Below are 27,454 nucleotides of genomic sequence, written 5' to 3' on the forward strand. Positions count from 1 at the left end.
CTTGACCAGCCTCTCAAAGTATTGCTTATTATTGAGGTGAGTGCGACAGGACGGCAGTCATTCAGACATGTTTTCTTGGTCTTTTTAGGTACATGAACAACGGTGGATGTTTTGAAGCAGGAGGGCACTCTACACTGGGAAAGGGAGAGATTAAAAATGTCTGCAAACACACCTGCCAGTTGTGCTGCGCACACCCTTGAGTACCCACCTTGGGATGCCATCTGGTCCCACAGCCTTGCGACTGTCCACGAGTTGGAAACACCTGCATATTTCAGCCTCAAAGATGACCAAGCTCTCGAGGCTTCAGTGTTGGTGACAACAAACCGAGCATAAAAAAGATTTAGTAGTGCTGCCAACATCACTGCCTCTCTCCCAGACGAGCTGGGTTTAGCTTCGAAGGCTGCGATGGTGTGTAGATGTTGCCATAAGCTGCGTGTGTTGTTTGTGGAGAGTTATGTCTGGATCTTGTTCCTGTATTGTTGTTTCACTGCCTCGGCGACTTTGCGTAGATCATAGTTGCATCTGAGTTCCTGTTGGTTACCAGCAATGTAAGCTCTGACTCACGCGGTAAGAGCAGCACACACAGAACTGCTGATCCAGGGTTTCGGGTTTGGATAGACCCTGACTCATGACCTCATCTCCAAAATTATTTTGCAGCTGGCATCCAAGATGGTATTATATTCCCTTGGCATGATTCTTTTTTCCTGATTTTACTATCTTGCTGCAGTGTCTGCATCAGCTCAGAGATGTACTGATTACTAATTAATCTCTGCCAGAACCTGATCCACCAATCACCCCTCCAGGTAATTTTAATGCAGAAAATTGGTCTTTCATGTTCTTGGTCATTCAGATACAGAAATGAGTAGTTTTGTAAAACCCTCACCACCATTCAGGGCCCAAAACAGTCCTTCCAGGTGAGGTGACACTTCACCTGTGAGTCTGTTGGGGTCATATACTGTGTTCAGTACTCACAGTGTGACCTCTTGTATATCGATGAGACCCAACATAGATTGGGAGACTGCTTTGCTGAGCATCTACGCTCCGTTCGCCAGAACAAGCAGGATCTCCCAGTGGCTACCCATTTTAATTCCATTTCCCATTCCGATATGTCCATCCATGGCCTCCTCCACTGTCGGGATAAGGACACATTTAGGTCAGAGGAACACCACCATCTTTCCCGCTCCAAGTTTCACCTATTGCCTGGCATTTCCCTCTCCCCTCCCCCCACCTTTCAAATCTACTCCTCAGCTTCTTTTCTCCAGTCCTGCCGAAGGGTTTTGGCCCAAAACATTGACTATACTTTTTTCCAATAGATGCTGCCTGACTTGCTGAGTTCCTCCAGCATTTTGTGTGTTCCCCTGGTTCTACAGTAGAAACAACCTGCCTCTGTCTTATCCATCCCTTTCATAATTTTATATATTCCTATAAGATCTCCTTTCATTCTTCTGAATTCTAGTGACTACAGTCCCAGGTGACTCAATCTCTCCTCATAGTCTAAACCCCTCATCTCTGGAATCAACCTGGTGAACTTCCTCTGCACAACCTCCAAAGCCAGTATATCCTTCCTCAAGTAAGGCAACCAGAACTGCATTCAGTACTCCAGATGTAGCTTCACCAGTACCCTGTACAATTGCAGCATAACCTCCCTGCTCTTAAATTCAATCCCTCTAGCAATGAAAGCCCACATTCTATCTGCCTTCTTGATAGTCTGCTGCACCTATAAACCAACCTTTTGTGTTTCATGCACAAACACTCCCAAGTCCCTCTACACGGCAGCATGCTGCAACTTTTTAACCAATTAAATAACAATCTGCTCTTTAATTTTTCCTTCTAAGTGGATGACCTTGCATTTACCAACATTGTACTCCATCTGCCAGACCCTTGCCCACTAATATATAATCTTTCTGCAGACTCTCCATATCTTCCGCACAATTTGCTTTTCCACTCAATTTAGTATCATCAGCAAATTTAGATACACTACACTCGGTCCCCTCTTCCAGATCGTTAATGTATATTGTGAACAGTTGTGGCCCAGCACCAATCCCTGCCGCACACCACTCACCACAGACTGCCAACCAGAGTAACACTCATGTATCCCAACTCTCTGCTTTCTATTAGTTAACCAATCCTCTATCCATGCTAATACATCACCCCCAAGTCTAGGCATCCTTATCATATGGGTAAGTCTTCTATGTGGAACCTTTTCGAACGCCTTCTGCAAATCCAAGTAAATAACATCCATCTGTTCCCCTCTATCGATTATGCTCGTTATATCCTCAAAGAACTCCAGTGAGTTTGTCAAACAGGATCTGCTTTTGCTGAATCCATGCTGCGTCTGCCTGATGGATCCATTTCCTCATCTCATTGTAGTCGCCATTGTTTAGGCATAATGCACTGGTTATAGATTGAAATATTGCACCCTCCATTTGTATGAGAAATTCGATCATACTGTGATCACTCTTTCCAAGAGGATCCCTAACTACAACATCACTAATTTTACTTGTCTCATTGCACAGGACCAGATCTAAGATAGCACGTTCCCTTGTACATACAGTAACATGCTGTTCAAGACAGCCATTACGGATGCATTCTATGAAGTCCTCAAGACTGCCTCGACCAACTCGACACCCAATCTATGTGTGTTAAAGTCCCCCATTATAACTGCTGTTACATTCTTACATGCCTCAGATATTTCTGTTTATTACCTGTGCCACTGGCAACTCCCACCAGTGATTTTTTCCCTTTACTATTCCTAACCTCTACCCAGATGAATTCAACATTCTGCTCCTTAGATCTTGTATTGTCTCTCACTATCGCCCTGATCTCATCTTTATTTAAGAGCACAACCCCACCTCCCTTACCTTCCTGCCTATCCTTCCGTATTACCCGATATCCTTGGATATTTAATTCTCAATCCTCTCCATCCTGCAACCACGCCTCTATAATAGCCACCAAATCATATCTCTTTGTACTGATTTGAGCCACAAGTTCACTGACCTTGTTTCGAATACTACGGGCATTCAAATAAAGTGCCCTTACAGTCATTGTGCTTTTAAAATCCTGTAATCTTTTATTCTTTTGCACTCGACTTTTCTTCACTTCTCACTTTTCTCTTTTTTTCTCCCCCACACTTCTTTTTGACTTTAATCCATACCCCAATCTGTTGAAACCCCCCCTCCTCCCCCAATATTAAGTTTAAAGTCCTATCCACAGCCCTATTTATGCGATTCATTAGGATCCAGGTCCCACAGTTCAGGTGGAGCCCGTCCCATTGGAACAGCTCCCTCCTTCCCCAATACTGATGACAATTTCCCATGAATTCAAATCCACTTCTACCACACCAATCCTTAAGTCACGCATTTAACTTTTTAATCTTCTTGACCCTATGCCAATTTGCATGTGGCTCAGTTAATAATCCAGAGATTACTACCTTTTGGTTCTGCATCCCACATGGACCACGACAACGGGATCTTTCCCCTCCCACTGCAAATTCCTCTGCAGGTCAGATAAGATGTCCTGAACCCGGGCACCAAGCAGGTAACACAGCCTTCGAGATGCTCTATCCTCACGACAAAGAACTCTACTTCCCTGACTATACTATCCCCAATTACTGCTACACGTCTCTTTCCCCCCCTCTTGAATGGATCCCTGAACTATGGTGCCACAGTTGGGTTACTCATCCTTCCTACAGCCCCCACCGTCATCCACACAGGGAGCAAAAATCTCAGACCTGTTGGACAAGCTCAAGGGCTGAGGCTCCTCCAGCGATGTCTCTTGGATCCCACTAGCCACCTCACTCGCAGTCATATCCTCTTGTCCCTGACCACAGAACCAACTTAAGGCAGCTAATGTAATGGGTGTGACTACCTCCTGAAACAGAGAATCCAGGTAACTCTCCCCCTCCCCAACGTGCCGCAGTGTTTGAAGCTCAGATTCCAGGTCATCAACTTTGAGCCCGAGATCCTTGAGCAGCCAACACTTGCTGCAGATGTGGTCACCAGGAACCACAATGGTGTCCACCAGCTCCCACATCATGCAGCTACAGCTCATCACCTGATCCATCCTGCATCATCCTTTTACTTAATTAGCTGTAATTTAGTGACTTTTTAAATTCAACCACTACAAAAGCCTTACTTGCTACTTACCTCTGTCTCTTCGTCAAAGCCTCAAGTTCCCACTCCTAAACTGGTCCCCTCACACAATGGCCGCTCTGCTTTGACCCCGCTTTACTTTTATTTGCTCCTGCTAATGATTCGCAAATTGATTGGTCCGTCGCTAATATGCCGAGCTCCTTTCTAAGCTCTTCTCCCCGACCTGTGAAAAGCTCTCTTCGACTCCACTGGTCTGCCACTAATGTGCCAAGCCCCACCAAACACTCTTTTTTAAAACTTTTCTCCACAACCTGTGCAAAGCTCTCTGTCTCTGCGAATTGACTGGCCCGCTGCAAATGTGCCGAGCTCCTTAAAACACTCCTTTTTTAAAGTTTTCTCTCTGACCTGTGTGAAGCTCGCTCTCTCTGAATTGACTGGTTCACAGCTAATGCCCACAGCTGTTTGTGATCGTTCATTTTGGTCTTCTGCACATATGTGAAAGGTCGAAGTCTACAATGCACAGGATGTCAAATGGTGGCAAACCTTACTGGCCAATTCATTCACAAACAAGAGAAAATGTGCAGATGCTGGAAATCCAAGCAACAGATGCTCCTGTCGTAGGGTATCAGCCTAAAATGTCGACTGTACTCTTTCCATAGATGCTGCCTGGCCTGCTGAGTTCCTCCAGCATTTTTGGTGTTGGTCAACTCACTTCCAGACTCTCCAATGAGCCCAGCAGCAAAGGAGTAACATACAGAAGAGAGTCCAAATGCACTCTGCATTCAGTCCTCAGCTCTATGCCAAAAAGGGCTAATATGTAAGCAGTAATCATATTTAGAGCGTTACAACAAAGGAAAAGGTCATTCAGCACAACACTAATCCTACAATAGCCACACCTTTTATTTTCTCACACTTTCATCAATGTCCCCCATGATTCTGCCCCTCACTCACACCAAATATTCATTTGAATGCAGTCTACAGTCCTAAGAAAAGAGGGAAAGTGCCTGACATTGTTATTGTTTTAAATTAGCTTTAATTAAAATTTATTTTTAGTTTTAGTCATACAAAATATCTATGACCTGCACACTAAAGTTTGAATCTACAAATCAAAACTCTCGATTCATAAACCGATGTCTCTGTTAATTTCACAAATTTTGTCAGAATAATGATTAGACAACAAATATCCTGGTCTAGGCCAATTACACATAACTGATCATCTCCAAGACAGAAAACCTTCAGTCGAGTTTAGTATGCCTTTAGTACAGTGCCTGAACGATATGGTGGTGATAATCCTACCAGAATCAGTATTCACAAGGTCACCTAAAAATTGAACATAACATCCAGGATAATGCTTCAACATGACCGCGAGGAAATGCTACAAAGCTGAAAATGACATTTTTAAATGGCCCCATCTAGCAAATGCAGTTACAGATTTCTATTACTGTATCAAAATGCATCTCAGAAATCAAAAGTTGAGATTAATTTTAATTTATAGTTTGAAGAATTATCCTCATATATTACACAAGAGTGATCATTTCATACCTCCAAAGCACAATTCTGGAAGATGCTTGATGTACTGACACACTGGGAGGATCCAAGATCTGATTTCTCAGGCTCATTACCTTTTCCTACTTTAGATGAATATGCAGCGCCTAGTTAAGCAGACAGCATTAAGAGATTAAATAACAAACTTTATATTTCAAATTGACATTGACTTGCAACTTGGTGCAACTTTAGTTTTAATAATTTATCCCCCAAGTATTTTTCATGCGGCTACATAGAGTCATTAGTCTCCTCGACAGGTGGCACTTGCCTAGTGAACCCCACTATGGATGGCACTACTCAATAAATAGAATAATTTCTGGTGTTAGCAGGGAGAGCTTATTCAGAAAAGTACTTTGTGATCTATAAAGTTCAAGCAGATGCAATTCATAAATACCAAAATATTTGTTTGACAATACATAATATACATTTTTTCCTTAGGAAGTGTTTAAAGTGGTATTTTAAAAATGCAAATCCATTATACTAGTAATTTTAACTAACCTGTCAGAGGATGTTTACCAGTATCACTGCTGGTGCTGCTGCCTAGACTAGTGCTGCTTTGATTTAGGCCATTTGTAGCCATTGCAGGTAGACCTATTCTTTCCATTGGACTGCCGCTATAATGATAATCTTGAACACCAGAAGGAAAATTGAATCTTGAGTCATCATGTGGCTCATCCTTAAAGAAAAAGCAAGTAATTAATATTAATACTATTCAGCTCACAGAGAAAATACCAAACACTACAAGCACCAATTATATTATTCCTAACAGATTTATAACTAACAGTTAAATTATTTCAAGTATCCTGAGATCAGTTATGTGGAAGCTTTCATCTTCAACTCATCCTTTTACCTTCTTGCCAGAGGTTCTGGATAACTAACAAACCCTCAAGTGGTAAAAGAACTACAGCATTGTCACCCAATGTGCTTAGGTCTATAACTCTTTTTTTTGACTAGGTTAAAAAGGCTACAAGCAAATAGACTAAAGCTTTCTAAAGCAAGAATTTTAATTGCACATTTTCATTTGGAAAACTCTTAGCTGCCAAGATTTAAAAAAAAAATGACTTATGGATAACTTACGGCAATTCACTGCATCTTTCCCACCTTCACGCTGCAGCAAGCCACAAATTAATCCATTGTACACTGTCACAAATTTTATAACTTGAAACTGCAACTACTGAAAACACTAATTAATCCTTGCCCACTTGTTGATAAGCCTATCAAGATCTCTAACTTCTTGTCCACTCCATGGAATTGTTTGACCTTACACAATGCATTCCTGGAACTCAAAATACAGGCTCTTGGTCTTGTGTCTGGCTGGTTATTCTTGATGCTTCGTATATAGGCTGATAACCATGTTTCCATCATTCAACTCAATCAGTAAAATTTTATTTGATCACAGTATACATGAGGGATAAGGGTCTACTCTTGCTTCTAATTTGCAACATCCAATATTTCACGTTGGATATCCTGTCCTGTGTTTGTCATTCTAATTCTTTCCCATGCACATTTCTTCCTAAACATATCAATGCACATACTTCAAATTTAGCCACTAGATGGAAAAGAAAGGTACGTTGCATTGGAGTTTCTCCGGTTAGCGGACGATTTCCCTCCACGCCTCTGTGACGTAGTGGGGAACCACGTACGAGGCAAGTTACAGCAGTGGTTTGCCATTGTCTTCTGCTGGGTGAGTTTCCAAAGAGATTACCAGCTCGAAACCCAGCACGGATGGAAAGCGTGCTGGATTCGAACTCGGGCACCTTTCGTCCTGAAGTCCGGCACTAATGCCACTGCGGCACCAGCCGGGTCTAGCCACTGGATATTAATCACAAATTAGCTCATTTTGCTCTCATCCCCCTACCTCCTCAAAACGCCTGAAACTCTTCCACGAAGCACAATATCTCATACTACACACGCACAAGATAACAATGATCAGCAAGTGCAGTGTTTAAAATTAACTGCACAAAATAAGTTTACAGATAACCACAATTTATTACTTGTGTCTGACTTTATCTTTACATCAGCTGTAACTCAACTAGTAACACTTGTAACTATAAGTAGAACATTATGCGTTCAGGTCCTACTAACTTTCGACCGTTGGATTTGCTGCTTTTCAGCCTAAATGTCAAATCATTTTGCAAATAGAATTAAACGATCCCATACAATGATTTCAGCCTCTCAATCAGCATCAGCAAAACAACAGCTCTGGTGATGATCACTTTTCTGTTCAGCAAGGGAGGTTGCTGTGCACAATTTGGCTGCTGCACTTCTGATGTTATTACAGTGACTACACCGCAGAAGTAGTAATTAGTTGTAAAGCACAATGGGATACAGAGAACTTGAAAATCTATATAAACACAAAACTCTCCATTTTTAACTAATATTTTAACAAAAGGATCTCTGAAATGATATTTGTGCAGTTTTTTATTATTTACAACACTGCCAGCTGCAACAATATTTGAAACTAGATAAAATGCAATACCTTTGTCAATATGCCTTAACATAAAAATATGCCAAGTATTCCATAATTCTCTTTTCAGTAATTTAAAATTAAAAGTGGCAGAAAATAGGAAAAAAAAACTATTGCCAAATTAGTTGGAGGTTCTTGACGTTATGAAGTTGTTCAGTCTTCATAGTATAGGATGATGACAGGCATTGATTGTGTACATAGTCAAGAGGCTTTTTCCCAGGGTTGAAATGGCTAGCATGAGAGGGCACAGTTTTAAGGTGCTTGGAAGCAGATACAGAGGAGATATCAGGGGTAATTTATTTATTTATTTATTTATTTTAAAACAGAGTGGTGAGTGCGTGGAATGGGCTGCCGGCGACTGTGGTGGAGGCAGATACGATAGGGTCTTTTAAGAGACTCCTGGATAGGTAGATGGAGCTTAGAAAAATAGAGGGCTATGGGTAATTTCTAAAGTACATACATGTTTGGCACAGCATTGTGGGCCGAAGGGCCTGTATTGTGCTGTAGGTTTTCTATATTTCTATGTTTCATTCAGCAGGGTTCAGAAGCCAACTTGCACAAACATTTACAGATGTTCTCTTGAAATATTACTCTGGGAAAAGTGATAAGAACCCTGACTCTCCTTTTTGCAGTACCAGCTAATGCCATGCCCACTCACTCATCCCACTGATACAGATAACACTATGAACAGTAATTATATTTCTTTTTCCAATCGAAAAGTAATACATGCCAAATGACATTGCAATGCTGAATCAGAGGAAGTATGTATGGGTTCTTGCTATCAGCATGTATACTAAAATTAAGGTAGTTACTAAACTAAAACACTTACTCAACTTTCCACTAATCATACAGTGGCCAGCTATCCATTTTGTAAATACAACATCAGCTTACATATTGAAGATCTCAACTATAGAATGTGAAAATACAGAACATCTCACATCACTTTCTAAATACCTAAAACAAAAGCAACGTCAAAGCATAGACACCATTATCATGCGAGAAAGGAGGCAGCTCCTACAGGGCAATGTGGTAACAACTAGACAATCTTAGAGTGAATTTGATCTAGGGATCAATAATGGCACATGCTAAATAGGACAACTCCTATGTTCTTCAATCTGTGTAAAATATTTAACAATACATCTCACACGTTGATAGAGTGGTTAAGAAGGCGCATCTTGATTGAGTTCAAGAGGTGCGGGGTAATGTTGCAGCTCTATAAAACTGATTAGACCACGCTTGGAGTATTGTGCTCCATTCTGGTTGCCTCATTACAGGAAGGACATGGAAGCTTTAGAGAGGGTGCAGAAATTTACCAGAATGTGGACTGGATTAGAGAACAAGCCTCCTGAAGAAAGGTTGAGCGAGCTAGGGCTTTTCTCTTAGGAGCAAAGGATGAGGAGAAGTGGTTTGACAGAGATATACAGTATAAGGACTGCCAGCGCCTTCCCCCTCTTCAGTGTGGAAATAGCAAATACAAGAGGCCATAATTTTAAGGTGATTGGAGGAAAGTTTAGGGGGATGTCAGACGTCAGATTGTGTTTATTTGTAAAAACAGAGTGATGGGCGTGTAGAACACACTACCAGAGCTGGTGGAAGAGGCGGACAAATTAGGAACATTTAAAAGACTCTTAAGCACATGGAATAAAGAAAAACGGAGGGCTATGTGGGATTGATCCCATAAAGAGGTTTGTACAACATCACGAGGCAACGGATCTGTACTGCGCTGTAATTTTCTGCGTTCTATCTCATCCAAAACGTGGCACCTTCAGTGCTGGATTCCTTATATATTGCATTGGAATACGAGAGCGAGCGAGAGAGAGAGAGAGAGAGAGAGAGAGAGAGAGACCCAAAGCAAATCTTCTAACTCAGGTGAGAAAGCAACCAAGTCACTGCTGACATGGAAAAAGATGAAATGTTACTATCTCCAGAAAAAAAGGAATTTAAAATATGCATCTTAGAGATATATGCAGTAACTATGCAAAGAATGTGCTTGCAAGAAAAAATGTAATATATTTAAACCTACCTGATAGCTACAAAAGCAGGGAAAAAAACTGAACTACATATTTGACTTTATTCCTCATTCTATATAAAGATGTTCAGTCCCTGAGGTGTACTAAGAAATTCCATAACTTGCTGTAACCTTGCATATACGCTAATGTGGTTGGTCATAAATTTCAAAAAATGCTGTAAGAGAGACATGCAAAATAAATTTCTTATCCGACTACCTCTCAAAATAAATGCACAAGAACAAAATTAAGTGCCAAACCTCGTCATCAGAATAGGAGTATGCTGATGCCACAGCTCCCCACATTTTACTGGCAACATTTGCTGCTTGTTTCATACCAGATTTAAGTACATCCATCTTGGGTCCTGAGAGCAGATTGTCAAGCTTAAATCCTGAAATTGACGTGACCATGGATCCCAAGGAGCCATGCTGAGTGTTTCTTACTAAGGCAGTTAATGAAGCTGAACGCATCTTCTGTGAAATGGCCTTTTGCACTTTAGGCTGCCCAGCAAATGTTTTTGATCTGGACACTGATACAGATATCGACTGTGCAGCTTCTGGTGGTACTGGGCTAGATGGGAGACTTGACCTTCTTTCCGGTGCATGACAGTGCACATCACTGCTGTCACCTAATGACTTCTCTTCATTCTCTGCCTTGTGCAGTTCCATACTGGCAGATTTTCCCCCAAGAGGGCTTTTAAGATTCATATACATTTCAATTTCATCTGCAAGTTTTCGAGAGACAACGGTGGGAACATTCTTCTCAACATTGGAAGAGATTTTCTTCTCTGTCTCTGAGGCTAGCAATGACAATGGATCAAAGCCTACCCTAACATCTTCTCTTTCTACAGGTTTAACTGTGGGACAAGCAGTTGTCCTTCTGTGCATAGGGCCTTCAACTTCCTGTTCTTCATCAATTGGAAGAAAAGAATTTGGCTCAACCTGCAGGTCCTCAAGTACTACATTTCTAGGGTGTTTATCTGATATTTTTATTTTGCTTAAGTCACTATTCTCTGAAATATCAGAGAATTTATCAAACGTAGTTGTGCCGTCTTCACCTTGACACTCTCCTGTTTGCTTAGCTGAATGATCCAAGTTTGAATGGGTCTTAAGTACTGAATCTGGCTCCTTGGCACTGCAAAGAACAGCAGTTAGGATCTTGGCATCAGCACCCATCATCTCTGCTATCTCGTTAGGATCAGTTTCAAGGCTTCCCTTTTGAAGTAACATATTAGGCCGCGAATCAGTACTGAAGCTGCAGCTCCTTTCTGCCCAGCGCTTTTGCCGTTGCTGAATTTTCTCACTATTTTTTCGCTGCATTTGTGTACTGGAGTCATCAACTGCATCACCACCATGGTAATGATCATGTTTTACCATCAGCAAGTTCGCTACGTCACCTAAAATTAAGTAAAAAAATATATAAATTTTGACAAGTTATGATTAAGCAGCAATGAAAAAAATGAGTATGGAATGACAGGGAAATGTTCAGGTCCTCTCTAGGTTATGAATACCTGGCATATACACATAAATGGGTATTTAGGAGACTTGTGAAAATTAAAAGGCTGCAGACATCTTCTGCCACCTAGGAAGTTTGTTTGCAGCCACATTTCTACTTACAAACTGAAAAGGTTATGAACAGTTCACAGGAGCGGAACCTTGCATCCACTTCTGTCTCTTTAATTTTACTGAAACCAGGTGGTTAATTCTAAATACACCTCTGTGCATTACAGTTTTGTTTTAAACCCAAGGTAATGAGGCAGGGTTTAAAAATCAGATGAACTTCGTTTTGATATAGGATTCTTTAAATTGTTCAGATCATTGAAAGACTCAACTTTCTTGTAGATTACCCTCAAAGCATCTTGGTGATTTACAATGTGTAAACAATACCTAATTCTACCATCTTTACCCAATTCTAGTACCATATAGGAACTTACAAACAAATACATCCATTATTATTCATCAACCAAAACAATACATTTAAAATATAAGTAATAATAAAGCAAACTGCAATTCAATGAATTACAAATTACTGATGAGATCAAAATGACTTACAGTTGCTCCCATTGTTGCCAACAGGAGAACACTGAAGTTTCACAATGCTGCTACTTGAGTGAAGTCTTTCTGGGGAGTTGGAACTCTTCATTTCTTTACTCATTGCTGAATTCTCACCAGCACTGTCTGGACTTTTTTCTATAAGGTACAAAATCAAATTTAGAAGAAAGTATTTATTTCTCATTCAAGAGATTCAAAATTCAAACATCAAATCTATGTTAAGAATGCTGATAATGAATGGTGAAGAAACATAAAATAAAAACAGATCCAAAGCAAGACTGATGTTGATAAGTAGTCACTTTGCACAGAGAAATAATATACAATATATACAAGTGCGGGAATAAAATGTTATAAGTATTCAAAGATCAAAATTAAAAAGACTATATCAAGGGTGTCATGGAAGCATAGCAGTGAATGCAACACTATCAAAACTTCGGGTGTCAAAGAGTACAGAGTTCAATTCCGACACTGTCTGTAAGAAGTTAGTACATCCTTCACGTGAGCATGTGGTTTTCCTCTGGGTGCTTCAGCTTTCCCCCACAGTCCAAAGACATACCAGTAGGTTAACTGGTCATTTTAAATTATCCCATGATTAAGTTAGGGTTAAGTAGGTGGGTTACTGGGTAGTGTGGCTCGCTGGGCCAGAAGAGCTTGTTCCTTGCTGTATCTTTAAATAAAGAGATAAATAAATAAGAATTTTAAATGAAAAACAACATTTCAAATGAATTGGAAAGAGATAAGTTCTTGTGAAGGATGTTGGATTAGGGAGTAAAATTATTATTTTTCTTGCATTTTCCTTGTAGTGCAAATTTCCTATGATTGCTTGTATTTTTATATAATCACCGATTAAATTGTTCAGTAAATCTTCTGGCAATCACAGTACAGTTAGTTCTGTATTTTTCTGCAGTGTGTCAAACCACTTGAATCTGCCTTTTTTTACAGATTATTGTTACCACTGGAGTTTTGTTTTCTCTAGCATGAATTTGAGATGACCACAACTGCTTTTTCTTTGTCTTTCCTTTGTTCTCTCCGCTCCTCTTTATTTGTTTGTTCTTTGTTTTTGTAACACTTAGTAAAATTGCCTAGCAATAAGTTTAATGCCTCACTCTTGACTTCCAAAAAACCTCTGGATCATAAAAGCATCAGGATCCAACAGCTTGAAGATTTAAGGATATGGAAGAATCCCAGACGAAGGAGAAAGTTGTAGAAGCCATCCTCTTTTCATCTTCAGCTTTTGACTTATTTATTTATTTTTTAAACAGACGATGTGATGTTTGCTTCCAGAATTTGCTGGTATTTAATTGAATTCATTCTTTCCTCTACCATTGAAATGTTCCCCGTGCCACTGGCTGCAACACAAGCCTAAAGCATTATCGATCCACCCCCGTGCTTAACAGTTGGAGAGGTGCCCTTTTCATGAAATTCTGCACCCTTTTTTCTCCAAACATACCTTTGCTCATTGGGGCCAAAAAATTCTATTTTAAATTCATCAGTCCACAGGATTTGTTTCCAAAATGCATCAGGCTTGTTTAGATGTTCCTTTGCAAACTTCTGACGCTGAATTTTGTGGTGAGGACGCAGGAAAGGTTTTTTTCTGATGACTCTTCCATGAAGGTCATACTTGTGCAGGAGTCGCTGCACAGTAGAACAATGCACCACCACTCCAGAGTCTGCTAAATCTTCCTGAAGGTCTTTTGCAGTCAAACAGGGGTTTTGATTTGCCTTTCTAGCAATCCTACGAGCAGTTCTCGCAGAAAGTTTTCTTGGTCTTCCAGACCTCAACTTGACCTCCACTGTTCCTGTTAACTGCCATTTCTTAATTCCATTACGAACTGAGGAAACGGCTACCTGAAAACGCTTTGCTATCTTCTTACAGCCTTCTCCTGCTTTGTGGGCATCATTTATTTACATTTTCAGAGTGTTAGGCAGCTGCTTAGAGCAGTGGTCCCCAACCACCAGGCCGCAAAGCATGTGCTACTGGGCCACGAGGAAACGGTATGATTTGGCGATATGAAACGATATGAGTCAGCTGCACCTTTCCTCATTCCCTGTCACGCCCACTGTTGAATTTGAACGCACGCGAGGTCATTACTCACACGAGGTCATCAGTCAGTCATTAACCTGCAACTACTCCATGAGTAAAAAAACGTCGCTTGAGAGTTTCTTTGGAAGAGATGGTAGGGGACATAAAAGGCCTAACGATGATGATAACGCAGAGACAGCTGAGGCCGAGACTGCAAAAAAAAAGCTTCCTTCAACAGAAAATACGAATCATACATAAAATATGGCTTTATTGTGACCAGTGACTCGCACGCTCCAGGCCCCCTGTGTGTGATATGTGGAGACAAGCTGTCTAATAAGGCAATGAAGCCCTCAAATCTGCTTCGGAACTTTCAGTCCAAGCACCCTGCATTTAAAGACAAATCTGTTGAGTTTTCTGAGTGGAAGAAAACGTGAGCAAGTGGGACAGAAGCAAGTGCTGAGAGCCATCACCTCCACAAACGCTGCTGCTCTGAGAGCGTCGTACTTAGTGGCTAGCTGTATTGCTAAGGCAAAGAAGCCTTTTACTGTTGGTGAAGAACTGATTCTGCCTGCTGCCAAGGACATGTGCCGGGAACTGTTGGGAGAAGCTGCAGCTAACAAGATGGCACAGGTTTCTCTTTCAGCTATCACAGTTTCAAGGAGAATCGATGACGTAGTGGAGGACATGGAAGCAAAGCTGCTGGAACAGCTTAATGAGTCTGGTTTCCCTACCCGAGTCAAAGAGGTTGCTCCTGAATGCCAGTCTACACACCGTGTCACACACAGGGAAATGCTGGCTAGCCGAAAAACAGTGTATTGAGTGACATTGTTGAAGTTATCAATCACATCAAAGCAAAAGCCCTGAACTCACATCTGTTTGAGCAGCTTTGCGAGGAAATGGATGCAGAGCACAAACGCCTTCTCTTACACACTGAAGTCAGGTGGCTATCAAGGGGGAGAGCGCTGGCCAGGGCTTTTGAGATGAGAGCAGCTACAGAGATTTCTTTCATGAAAAAGGTCACCACTGGCAGCACACTTCAGTGACGAGGAGTGGATAGCAAAACTCGCTTATCTGTGTGACATCTTCAACATGCTCAATGAACTCAGTTTGTCACTTCAGGGGAGAATGACAACTGTCTTCAAGTTGGCAGATAAAGTGTCTGCTTTCACAGCCAAACTGGAACTGTGGGGACGGCGAGTGGACAGGGGCATATTTGACATGTTCCCAACATTAGCTGGGAATTTGGGAGAGACTGAGGCTGCACCGTCTTTCTCACAGCTGGTGTGCGATCACCCATCTTCGCTGTCGACAGAATTCAAGCGTTACTTCCCAACCACAAATGACCCAAGACATGCAAAGGAATGGGTCCGTGACCCATTTGTGAATGTCCCCGGTGAATCATCCATGTCAGTGTGGGAAGAAGATCAACTCCTCAAGCTTACAAATGACGGCAGGCTGAAAAGTATGTTTGACATAACATCTCTGCCCGCATTCTGGATCAAAGTCAAGGCTGAATATCCTGAGATAGCCACGAGGCACTGAAAACATTGCTTCCATTTCCAACATCATGTCTCTGCGAAGTGGAGCTTTCTGCAATGAATGCAACGAAAACTAAATTGCGGAATAGACTAGACATAAGGAACCCCCTTATAATTGACCTATCACTATATTCATGCGAGGAAAATATGCGGTGTGTTTAATATTAAATTCGTTAGATAAACCCTTTTTAGAAACGAAATTAAGTGTATTAGCCACTGATAAGTGACTTATAGTTGACTTACCACCTATATTCCGGTCGTGATTAACACCGCCCCCCCCCCCCCGCACCCATCGGCTGGTCCGCAAGAATATTGTCAATATTAAACAGGTTGGGGACCCCTGGCTTAGAGGAGCCCATAACTGCTGATTGTTGGGACAAGGTTTGAGGAGTCAGGGTATTTATAAAGCTTTGAAATTTGCATCACCTGGCCTTTCCTAACAATGACTGTGAACAAGCCATAGCCCTAACAAGCTAATTAAGGTCTGAGACCTTGGTAAAAGTTATCTGAGAGCTCAAATCTCTTGGGGTGCCCAAACTTTTACATAGCGCTCCTTTCCTTTTTCCCCCCACTCTAAAATTGTACAAAACAAAAATAATACACTAACCTTGCTTAAAATGTTGAAAAGAATGTTTCACCTTTAACTTTATGACTTTTGGAGATCAGTTCATCTTCTACTCATTTAACTATTCACAGTTACCGAAATTTTGACCGGGGTGCCCAAACTTTTGCATGACACTGTACATCTTAGTTAATTGTATAAAGGCCATCTTTAATAGAGCTTTTCAAATTCATGTAAGTGTACCTACTCAAAGACAATTCATTTGACAATGACATAAGTGTTTTTGATGTTTTCATAACATGGAGAATTTTTGATTGTTCTATATTTAATGCAGGTACCGCAAGTTTTACTAATGGTTCTAAATATGTGATTTAGAATCAAAGAGGGGGGCAGGATATGTTGGATGAGGGTGTAGAATTGCTATTTTTCTCTATTTCCTTGTGGCTTAACTTTACTATGCCTGCTTCTATTTTTAATCATGAACATATATACATGTAACTTCAGTGAAATTTCCAGCAATTACTGTATAGTTGCTTCTATACTTTTTCTACAAGCTTCTTAGTTTTCTGTAGCAGGTGTCACACCACTAGATTTTGGCTACTTTATAGGTTAATTGTTACCACTAGAATTTTGTAATTTCTAATCTGAGTATGAGATGACCATGATTAGTTTATCCTTCTTTGTTCTCTCAGCTCTTCCTCTTTCTTGTTACACCTAATAAAATTGCTTACCAATAAGTTTAATACCTCATTCTTGACTTCAGAACACTCTGGGTCATAAAACACCAGGGGAAGCAGGCTAACAGTAGTGTCTATTTGGGAAAGGACAGATCATGTGACCTGCACACAGCAGTGTGTTTTAAATAGATACTGGAAGGGACATTAATTTACTAATCCAGAAGAGTTTAATCAAGTGATTAAAGTCTCCCAGATAAACTCAACCTGCTCCAATCACAGTTTAAACATTATAACCCTGAAAAATGTCACGATGTTGCTCAAATTAAATATAAGCAACTAAACAACCAAATTAAACTGATCTCCTCCCATTGTGTGCTTTATCTCAAAATAGGCAAATAATTACCACGCGAGTCTTGCTTTTCACAGCCAGGCAGTGTGTGACATGTTCAATTAAAGTGAGTGAGTGTGTTAATCAGGTGACTAAATTTATAAAACAGAGTGGAATGTCAAGGCAATTCTCATAATACTCGCCTTTTTGCTCTGTAATTAGACCAGATGAGCTAACTTCTACTAATGCATCTTCTTGCAGGTCAATGCCATCACGCCGAAGTTCATCTTTAGATCCATAACCTTGGTCTGACTGAACACCTGTAAAGAAGCAAATACACATATTGAACACAATAAGTGGTTCTTAATGCATGAACCATACAAGTATCATAAAGCCCACTGTACCTCATCCATTACAAATTAAATGTCCTTTGGACTAGAAATACTCAACAACTCTCCCTTGTCAACACCCTTTATACATATACATTTTAGAACAAGCTTTTACCATAAGAGAGTAACACCTTACAAAACACTGGTTAGGACAACTATGGGAGTATTATTTGCAGTTCTGGTTGTTACATTATAGAAAGGATGTGATTGCATTGACCGAGTGAAAAAGAGATTCATTAGGATCTTGCCAGGACTGGAGAATGTAAGATATAGGAAGCTGCATTTGCTTTCCCTAATGTAAAGGAGGCTGAGGGGTAACGTGATAGAGATACAAGATTATGAGAGGCATAAATAGCTAAATGAATGGCTAAAACCACCTTCTCAGATACAGCTATCAAAACAAAAGAGCTTAGGTTTAAGGTGAGAGAAGGGAGATTTAAAGGGGATGTGAAGGGCCAGTATTTTTCTTAATTACAGTGGCTGCTATCTGGAATGCACTGGTGGTAGTGGTTACAATTGATGTGTTTAACAGCTATTTAAACAGACTCAAATAAGCAGAGCATAGAAGACTACCACCCTTCTACAAGCAAATGGAACTAGTCCAGATGAGCAAAAAGCCTGGCAAGGACACTATGGCTGAGGAGCTCGTTTCTGTGCTGTATCACTCTCCACAAATTATAAACACACTACAAGAGCAATGTATGCAACCATAAAACCATTTGCTTTGAATATAATTTTACTTGAACAGAAATCACAAATATTTTGAACAAAAACTGAACTAGAAGAGTGGGGGAAATAAAAGGAGACTGAATATTTAACATGTATAAAGACCACAAGAAATGAAAAGGAGATCACGCAGCTCCTGGAGTTTGCTCCATATTCCAATATCATGGCTAATCTGAGGCTGGCCTCAACTCCACTTTCCTGGAACATATGCAACAATTCAACCTCTAATGCTCTCCCAACAGGAACATCTAAAAAAAATCAAAACCCTCCGATCAGTTAATCGACATCGGAATCAATAATAAGTCTATAACTTTAGATACTGTTGAGTGGGATGACCTATCAGGGAGGAGTGGCAGTGACCAGGTCTCTGGCACTAAGTCTGATGCTGTGGCTCAGAAGAGCAGAGGTGAAGAGAACTGCAGTATTGATAAGAGACTATTGTCAGAGGAACAAAGACGAGATTATGTGCACACAATACAGACTTCTAGATGGTATGTTAACTCCCAGATGCTGGGGTCAGATATGTCTTGGATCAGGTCCATGGCATTCTCAAGGGGGAGGGTAAGCAGCCAGAAGTCTTGGTACATATTGGCACCAATGACATAGGTAGACAAGGTGAGCAGGTACCGAAAAGAGATTTTACGGAGCTAGGTGGACAGCTGAGGAACAAGACCTCCTGCATAATCTCTGGATTGCTGCCTGTGACAGGTGCCAATGAGGGTAAGAATAGGATGATTTTGGCGGGTGAATGCGTGGCTGAGGAACTGGTGCAGGGGGCAAGGGTTCAGATTTCTGGATCATTGGGATCTCTTCTGGGGAAGATACGACCTGAACCCGAGGGGGACCAATATCCTCCTGGGCAGGTTTGCTAGAGTTGTTTGGAAGGGCTTAAGCTAATTTGGCAGGGGGATGGGACCAGAATGATAGTGCTGAGGATGAAGTACTTGGTTTACAAACAAAGGCAATGTGTCATGAAACTCCTAGCAAGGAGAGGCTGGTGCTAGATCAAAATTGCAATCAACAGATGAGTTGCAATGTAAAAGGCAGACAAAATTGCCTTATATTTGACCGAAGGCCTTATATTTGAATGTGCATAGTCTGCAGAATAAGGGAGATGAACTTGTAGCACAGTAACAGATAGGCATTATGATGTTGTAGGCATCACTGGGTCATGGCTCATAGAAGATTATATCTGGAAGTATAATGTCCAAGGACACACATTGTAAAGGATAGGCAGGAAGGCAGAGGGGGTGGCGTTGCAATTGGTAAAAATACGAAATAAAATCATTAGAACGAGATGACATAGGATCAGAAGGTGTAGGATCATTGTGGGTAGAGCCAAGGAACTGCAACGGTAAAAAGACCCTGATGGGAGTTATATACAGACCTCAAAACAGTGGTAAGGCTGTGGTCTACAAATTACAATGGGAGATAGAAAATACATGTCAAAAGATCAATGTTACAATAGTCATAGGGGATTTCAATATGCAGTTAGATTGGGAAAATCAGATTGGTTCACGATTCCAAGAGAGGGAACTTATAGAACGCCTACGCGATGCCTTTTTAGAGCAGCTCGTGATTGAGCCCACTAGGGGCTCAGCTATTCTAGATTGTGTTGTTCAACGAACCGGAATTGATTAAGAGAGCTCAAGGTAAAAGAACCCCAAGGGGAAAGTGACCATGTGATGGAATTCACCCCGAAATTTGAAGAGAAGCTACAGTAATACAGTGGAATAAAGGGAATTAAAGGCATGAGAGAAGAGTTGGCTAAAATTGATTAGAAAAAACATGGGCAGGGATGATAGTAGAGTAGAACGCTGGAACTTCTGGAAGCAATACGGAAGGCACAGGATATATACATCCCAAAGAGGAAGAAGTATTCTAAAGGCAAGATGAAACAACTGTGGCTAACAAGGCAAAGCCACCAAAAAGCAAAAGAGAGGGCATATAATAGAGCAAAAATTAGTGGGAAGTTGGAGGATTAGGAAGCTTTTTAAAACCTACAGAAGGCAACTAAAAAAGTAATTAAGAACGTAAAGATGGAATACAAAAGTAAGCTAGCCAATATTACAGAAGATACCAAATATTTCTTCAGAGACATAAAGTGTAAAGAGAGACAAGAGTGGATATTGGACTGGTGAAAAACGATGCTGGAGAGATAGTAATGGGGGCAAGGAAATGGCAGACAAACTGAGAAAGTATTTTGCATCAGTCTTCACTGTGGAAGACACAAGCAGTATGGTGGAAGTTCCAGAATGTCAAGTTGCTATTACTAGGGAGAAAGTTCCGGGGAAACTGAAAGGTCTGAAAGTAGATTTTCACCTGGACCAGAGGGTGTACACCCCAGGGTTCTGAAATAGGTGGCTGAAGAAATTGTGCAGGCAAAGAGAAATGATCTTTCAAATTATCAATGGAATCTGGCCTGGCTCTGACAAATATCACTCCACTCTTCAAGAAGGGAAAGAGGCCGAAGAAAGAAAGAAAGTTAGTTTGACCTCAGTGGTTGGGAAGAAATTGGAGTCGACTGTTAAGGAGGTGGTTTCGGGGTACTTGAAGATACATGATAATATAAGCTGTAGTCAGCATGGTTTCCTCAAGGGAAAAATCTTGCCTGAAAAATCTGCTGGAATTCTTTGATGAAATAACAAGCAGGATTGACAAAGGAGAATCGGTTGATGTTGTGTACTTGGATTTTCAGAAGGCCTTTGACAAGGTGCCACATGAAGCTGATTAACAAGCTACGACCCCATGGTATTACAAGGAGGATACTTGCATGGATAAAGCAGTGGCTGATTGGCAGGAGGTAAAGAGTGGGAATAAAGGGAGCCTTTTCTGGTTGGCTGCCAGTGACTAGTGGTGTTTCACGGGGGTCCACGTGGGGACTGCTTCTTTTTACATTATGTCAATGATTTGGATGATGGAATTGATGGCCTTGTTGCAAAGTTTGTGAATGATATGAAAACAGGTAGAGGGGCAGGTAATTTTGAGGAAGTAGAGAGGCTATAGAAGGACTTAGACAGATTAGGAGAATGGGCAAAGTGGCAGATCAAATACAGTGTCAGGAAGTGTATGGTCATGAAGAAATAAAAAGGTGTATCATTTTCTAAATTGAGAGAACATTCAAAAATCTGAGGCACAAAGGGACTTGGGAGTACTTGTGCAGAATTCCCTAAAGGTTAATTTGCAGGTTGAGTCTGTAGTGAGGAAGGCAAATGCACCATTAGCATTAATTTCAAGGGGACTAGAATATAAAAGAAAGGATATAATGTTGAGGCTTTATAAAGCACTGATGAGGCCTCACTTGGAGTATTGCGAGCAGTTTTGGGCCTTTTATCTAGGAAAGGATGCACTGACACTGGAAAAGAATCAAAGATTCGTGAAAATGATTCTGGGACTGAAAGGATTGTCATACAAAGAGCGTTTGAAGGTTCTGTGTCTGTACTCATTAGAGTTCAGAAGAACAAGGGGTGACCTAATTGAAACCTATTGAATGTTGAAAGACCTCGACAGAGAGGATGTAGAGAGGATATTTCCTATGGTGGGAGAGTCTAGGACCAGAGGACACAGCCTCAGAATAGAGGGGTGTCCTTTTAGAACAGAGACGAGTAAGAAAGTCTTTAGCCAGTGAGTGGTGAATCTGTGGAATTCGTTGCTGCAGATGGCTGTGGAGGCCAAGTCTTTAAGTATATTTTAGGTAGAAGTTGATTGATTCTTGACTGGTCAGGATATGAAGGGATATGGAGAGAAGGCAGGAGATTGGGGCTGAGAGGGAAAATGGATCAACCATGATGAAATGGCGGAGCAGACTTGATGAACCAAACAGCCTAATGGCCTAGTTCAAAGTCCATTCAGATATCTGATGGCAGATGGGAAGAAGCTATTCCTGAATTATTGAGTGTGTGCCTTCAGGCTCCTGTACCTCCTCCCTGATGACGTACAGACAACCCATCAATCCCAAAGAAAGCTCTCTAATTCTAGTTCCCCTATGAATGAAAACATCCTTTCAGCATCTAATTTAGGAAACTGAACATTTTTCCGGTCAGCATGCAAATAATGGCCAGTCACCTAAAACTTCAAAAGTAAAGAAGTTGCTCTGTAATCAGTCTTTACAAAATTAGACTGACTCAGCTACACTTTCCAAGTTGTACCTATTTTTCCTCTATTATCTTCTAAAAACAAAAAGAAATAATTTAACAATAATTCCATACGTTCCTTAACAGTTGCACAAAATAGCAAAGATTGCAACATTTCAGTTTAGGACACTTACCTAAAGTTGACTATTACAAAAGAAAATGGCGGCTTATTTGGAAAAAAATATTGAATTACCTCAGGGTCTATAGGGATCTATCACTTACATCTTTGCACCACATTCCTCAGAAGCTCTTTGAAAAAATTAAGAGCTCTTGACCTCAGCCTTAGGCCAATCCAAAAGCATGTTTAAAGACAAAAATTGACCAACAAATTCAAGGAAAAGACTGAATATTCATTTTCTTCATTTATAGGCTTCCAACTGAAATCTGTCTCATGTTAAATAAAGAAAATTTGTTTTTGTTCACTGATAATAATCCCTTTCTAAATTACAGTCTGCCTACAAACACTAAAACAAATTTTTTTTTCTTCTTTTCAAACTGACACTGACTTAGTCCAAACATTGGGCTCTTTGGAGTTGTCATTTTTTCCTACAAAAATATACATTACAAATGAAGTTGCTCTATTAGGAACAAAGACAAAGGAGCACAAACAGCAAAATAACTTAGAAATACACCATGTGTACAAGAATGAAGCAAAGGAGATGGTAATGCAGTTGCTAAGTCAGTACCCTACATGGAAAGTCAAATACTCACAGCAAATTAAGGAGGAACTACAGTCATGAAACAAACTCTGCAGCACAATTCAGTGATAACGAAAAACAAAAATAAGAAAACCCAAGTTTTAGATCAAGGAAATTCCAATGTTCAAACCAACAATTTGGATATGGTAATTTGTTCAAAAGCTACAGTATACCGTGAGTCCATGTCGAAGTTTCCTGGCTAGAAGAGTTTCAGAAGAAAATAAAGTTTCATGAGGATTCCAGATGATATCAGTGATTACCATCAAATCTTTGTCAATATGGATTGTATGAAGATAATTATTGAAGCTACTGCAATTCAGAACTTAATACCTGTGCTACCGTGATTATCAGTGGAATCTAGTCTGATTAGGTCTCGGACGAACACATGCTCCCCATTGTTAGCATCATTAGAACTATCCACGCTACCATGGCTCACAGCATCCGTATCACTTCCACCTGTTCACAATATCAAATGAGGCAAGGAAAAGTATAAACATATTATCTAAAACAATTTTCTCTTGCAATACATTTTATTTTAAACTAGCCTGACAACAAAAAAAGATGCAAAGCAAAATTTAACCCTCTGAAAATGAAAATATCAATTCTTAGACCATTTCTTTATTGAAACAAAGTATAATCAATGGAAAATTACGAACAGCTTAATAAACCCTCTGGAAGAATGATTGAGCTTAGAGCATATTACAAAGGACTGAATTTTGTGAAGACTAAATATTGCCAGTCAGTACATTTTTAAATAGATATTGGGTTTTTGCATAGCAAGCTACTTTTAGCTAAGTGCCAAAATAATATATAATATAAAGAGTATCTGGAATGTGTGACCAAGATACTCAACTGGGCACATCTTTGATGAAGCAAAGTTATTTAGGCAGCATCTTTGTCATTGATTCATTCCTCAGGACGTGAGCAATGCTGACAAAGTTACTATTTATTATCCCTCTGTAACTGCCTACCTGGAGGTGGTGCTGAACTACCTTCTGAAATTTGAGTTCTTGAGAGAATAATCCTGGAAGAGTGTATTCCAGGGTTTAGCCAAATGACAACTAAGAAATAGCAATATAGTTTCAAGTTAGATGGTGTGTGATTTCAAGAGGAATCTGCAGGTGGTGCTGTTCTAAGCACCTGGCACTCCTGCCTTTCTTGGTGGTGATAAAAGGCTGTCAGAGTAATAAAGGTAACTGCAGAGTATTTTGTATAATGAGAAAAGTAAATTAAATTTCATAAAGAAAGCAAAATGAAGAGAGAAGGACAATCAGATGAAAAAATACAAACTGAAAATTAACTTCTTAAAATACCAATTAACACAAAGTTCAAACGACGGAACTCAATATTGAGGAGACAAAGGTCCTTTGGCGTATACAGGCCTCTCCTTCATATGTTCTACCAGTCTGTAGTTGCCAGTATAATCTTCCATGCGGAGTTGTGCTGGGGCAATGGCATCAAAATGGGTGATGCCAACAGGCTCAATAAACTGATTAGAAAGGTTGGCACTGTTATTGGAGTCAGTAACACAACTGGACACAGTGGAGGTTGTGGTAAAACAAAGGACTCTACGGAAAATCCTGGCAATTCTGGACAATGTTTCTCATCCTCTGCATGCCACTTTGGCTGAATAGAGAACCACTTTTAGTAAAGACAACTGTGCTGCTCCAAGGAGTGCTATATATGAAGTCAATCTTACCCCTGGCCATTAGGTCTATAATGAGACAACCTATGGCCGAGGAAGTGATAACAGGAATGGGGGGGGGGGGGGGGGTTAAGACTGTTTGTGGTGACGTATTTTCTTATTCTCTCTACTTCTCTTCCAATATTTATATCTGTACACTTGTAATGCTACTGTGGCACTGTAATTTCCTTTGGGATCAGTAAATTATCTATCTATACCAATTTTCAGTGTCAACTTGTGTTAAAGTAGTTCTTGCTTTCGAATAGTAAAAAAATAAATTTATCAAGAGACCTTTGAGCATACCCATGAGCCTAGAAAGAGAACACATGCTTTTCCATGCACCGGAATGCCAAACCAGACAAAACATTAGTTTTGAGAAGCAACAGACACAAAATGGTTTGTTTAAAACTGTTTTGCGAGACTTTTGCAAGAATGTCATAACAATATTTAGCCTCATTAAATGTAGTCAATAACAAAACAGATAACTATCACTTTGACAAATCTCATAAGTAGCACTGTTCCATTGATTAGCAATGTACAGACTTACCAGGTCAGAACATGATTTATCAAAAATAAGAACTGCAAGCATTACCTAATAACATTAACTTCTTCATGCAGACCAATTGATAGTCAGTTCCCATCCACATTTTCCCCATGTTTGAGCAACTACAGCTTACAAACATCTAATCTGTACCACGTTTTAAGACTAGACATTGATACAGGTCTTTTTAAAAGTAGCTCACAATCTAACCTGTAGTACCCCACTAATAAAAGGATGAGTGATGACCTCAAATCTATGACAAAATGAAAGGCATTAAGAGGAGACAGGGTAGAAATGTACATTTAATGAGCCTTTTGACACAGCATTAAGTTGTAAGATTAATTGAAATTCCAAAACTAAACTACCTCAGGATTAATGCTAGAATGTATATGCATAGACTAAATTTAAAAACATACTCAGTGAAATATCTCAATTACTTGCATTTGTTCAATTTCTTTTGCGGGCGCTTCATGCACCAACAGCACGCAAGAATTCAGCGTAAAAAAGATCTTGTTAACTTTGTGGGAGTTTGCAACGGAAAATGCTGGAAATACTCAGCAAATCAGGCAGATGCTTCTGTTCTGCTTTATACTTCCAGCATTTTTGAGTTCAGATTTCCAGTTTTGTACCACAGCAACCCAGCAAAAGAAAGTGATAATTTATGTTTTGCTCAAATTTCTTTGTAAACAATGAACCTCCTGCTCTCAAATGTATTTAATTAGAATTCTAGAACAACTGACAAAACAGCTGCTGAAGTTTGTCTGATATTTTACAAATACTATCTGTAGAGAAATGGAAGAGCTATGAAGGCAATATTCTCTTTTTCTATAAAGAACCAATTTAACTTTATTGCCTTCTCCACAGTTCCTGTTTCTTTCTAGCTTTAAATCTCATTTGTTGGCAAGGAAAATAATTAACCCAGTGCATGTCAAAGTCTCCTAGTAACTAGGATCTAGTTGACCAAAATGCACCAAAGAAATATTCTTGAAGTCTGCAGAAAATACTGCTGAACAAAAAAGGCAGTGATTGTTCTTCCCCAGTTTAAATGGTTCAGTTGCTCAAATCCATGATGTATCATTTGGTTATCCATGCAACTTGACCTACAAATTCAATCATCGCTGAAATATTCCTGTCGAGTTAGTTCCCCAAATACAATATGCTTCTGATTTCTATAACTCTGCTACAGTTTTCTTCTTGCTATCAAGTTGACAGCAGTTTGCAGAAAGCCAAACTGAAAATACCCTGAGCACCTAATACAATGGAGTTTACGATTATCAGGAACTTTTTTCAATTTAATGTCAACTTTTATTAAAAAACTAATTAAATTAATAGCTCAAATATATAGTGCAGTCTGCTATTTGACTTCACTAGGTGCCCAAAACAGCAGGTACTTTAAATTAAACACATTAATGATGGCACAATATTTGTAAAAGTGTTAATTACATCAACCAACTCCAGCCCTAGTTGCCCCATCAGGCTGTCACAATTATTAGTGTATTACACATTCTAACATCCTAGATCTGCATAATCTTTTTATTATTCAGCAAACTATCATGATAGAATGTTGTAACAGAAACTGAGAAATTCTACTGTTGATTCTTGTCAAGCCAAGAATTAGTTGCATAAAAACCATTCCCACAAAAAGGGTGCAGAGGATATTTATAAGGATGTTGCCTGGATTGAGGAGCATGCCTTATGAAAAGGGGTTGAGTGAACCCGGCCTTTTCTCCTTAGAGAGACGGAGGAGAGGTGACCTGATAGAGGTGTATAAGATGATGAGAGGCATTGATCGTGTGGATAGTCAGAGGGTTTTTCCCAGGGCTGAAATGGCTGCCACAAGAGGGCACAGATTTTAGGTGCTTAGGAGTACATACAGAGGAGATGTCAGGGGTAAGTGTTTTTTTTAAACGCAGAGAGTGGTGAGTGCATGGAATGGGCTGCTAGTAACGGTGGTGGAGGCGGATACTATAGGGCCTTTTTTTTTTATTATAAAAG

General features: G+C 40.1%; 1 protein-coding gene across 2 annotated transcripts in view; it reads right to left on the minus strand.

Moving 5' to 3' along the window:
• dennd4c (DENN/MADD domain containing 4C) overlaps positions 1 to 27,454 on the minus strand; it is a 177,723-nt gene that overhangs the window by 19,865 nt on the left and 130,404 nt on the right. For both annotated transcript variants that reach the window (XM_063069024.1, XM_063069025.1), the window contains exons 20-25: positions 23,565 to 23,690; positions 17,492 to 17,608; positions 12,161 to 12,298; positions 10,370 to 11,505; positions 6,135 to 6,312; positions 5,634 to 5,743 (exon numbers count right to left, since the gene is read on the minus strand). In XM_063069024.1, the coding sequence (XP_062925094.1) occupies positions 5,634 to 5,743; positions 6,135 to 6,312; positions 10,370 to 11,505; positions 12,161 to 12,298; positions 17,492 to 17,608; positions 23,565 to 23,690 (1,805 nt within the window). The remainder of the gene's footprint in view (positions 1 to 5,633; positions 5,744 to 6,134; positions 6,313 to 10,369; positions 11,506 to 12,160; positions 12,299 to 17,491; positions 17,609 to 23,564; positions 23,691 to 27,454) is intronic.

This window comes from Mobula hypostoma, chromosome 16 (genome assembly GCF_963921235.1).
Source record: "Mobula hypostoma chromosome 16, sMobHyp1.1, whole genome shotgun sequence".
NCBI lineage: Eukaryota > Metazoa > Chordata > Chondrichthyes > Myliobatiformes > Myliobatidae > Mobula > Mobula hypostoma.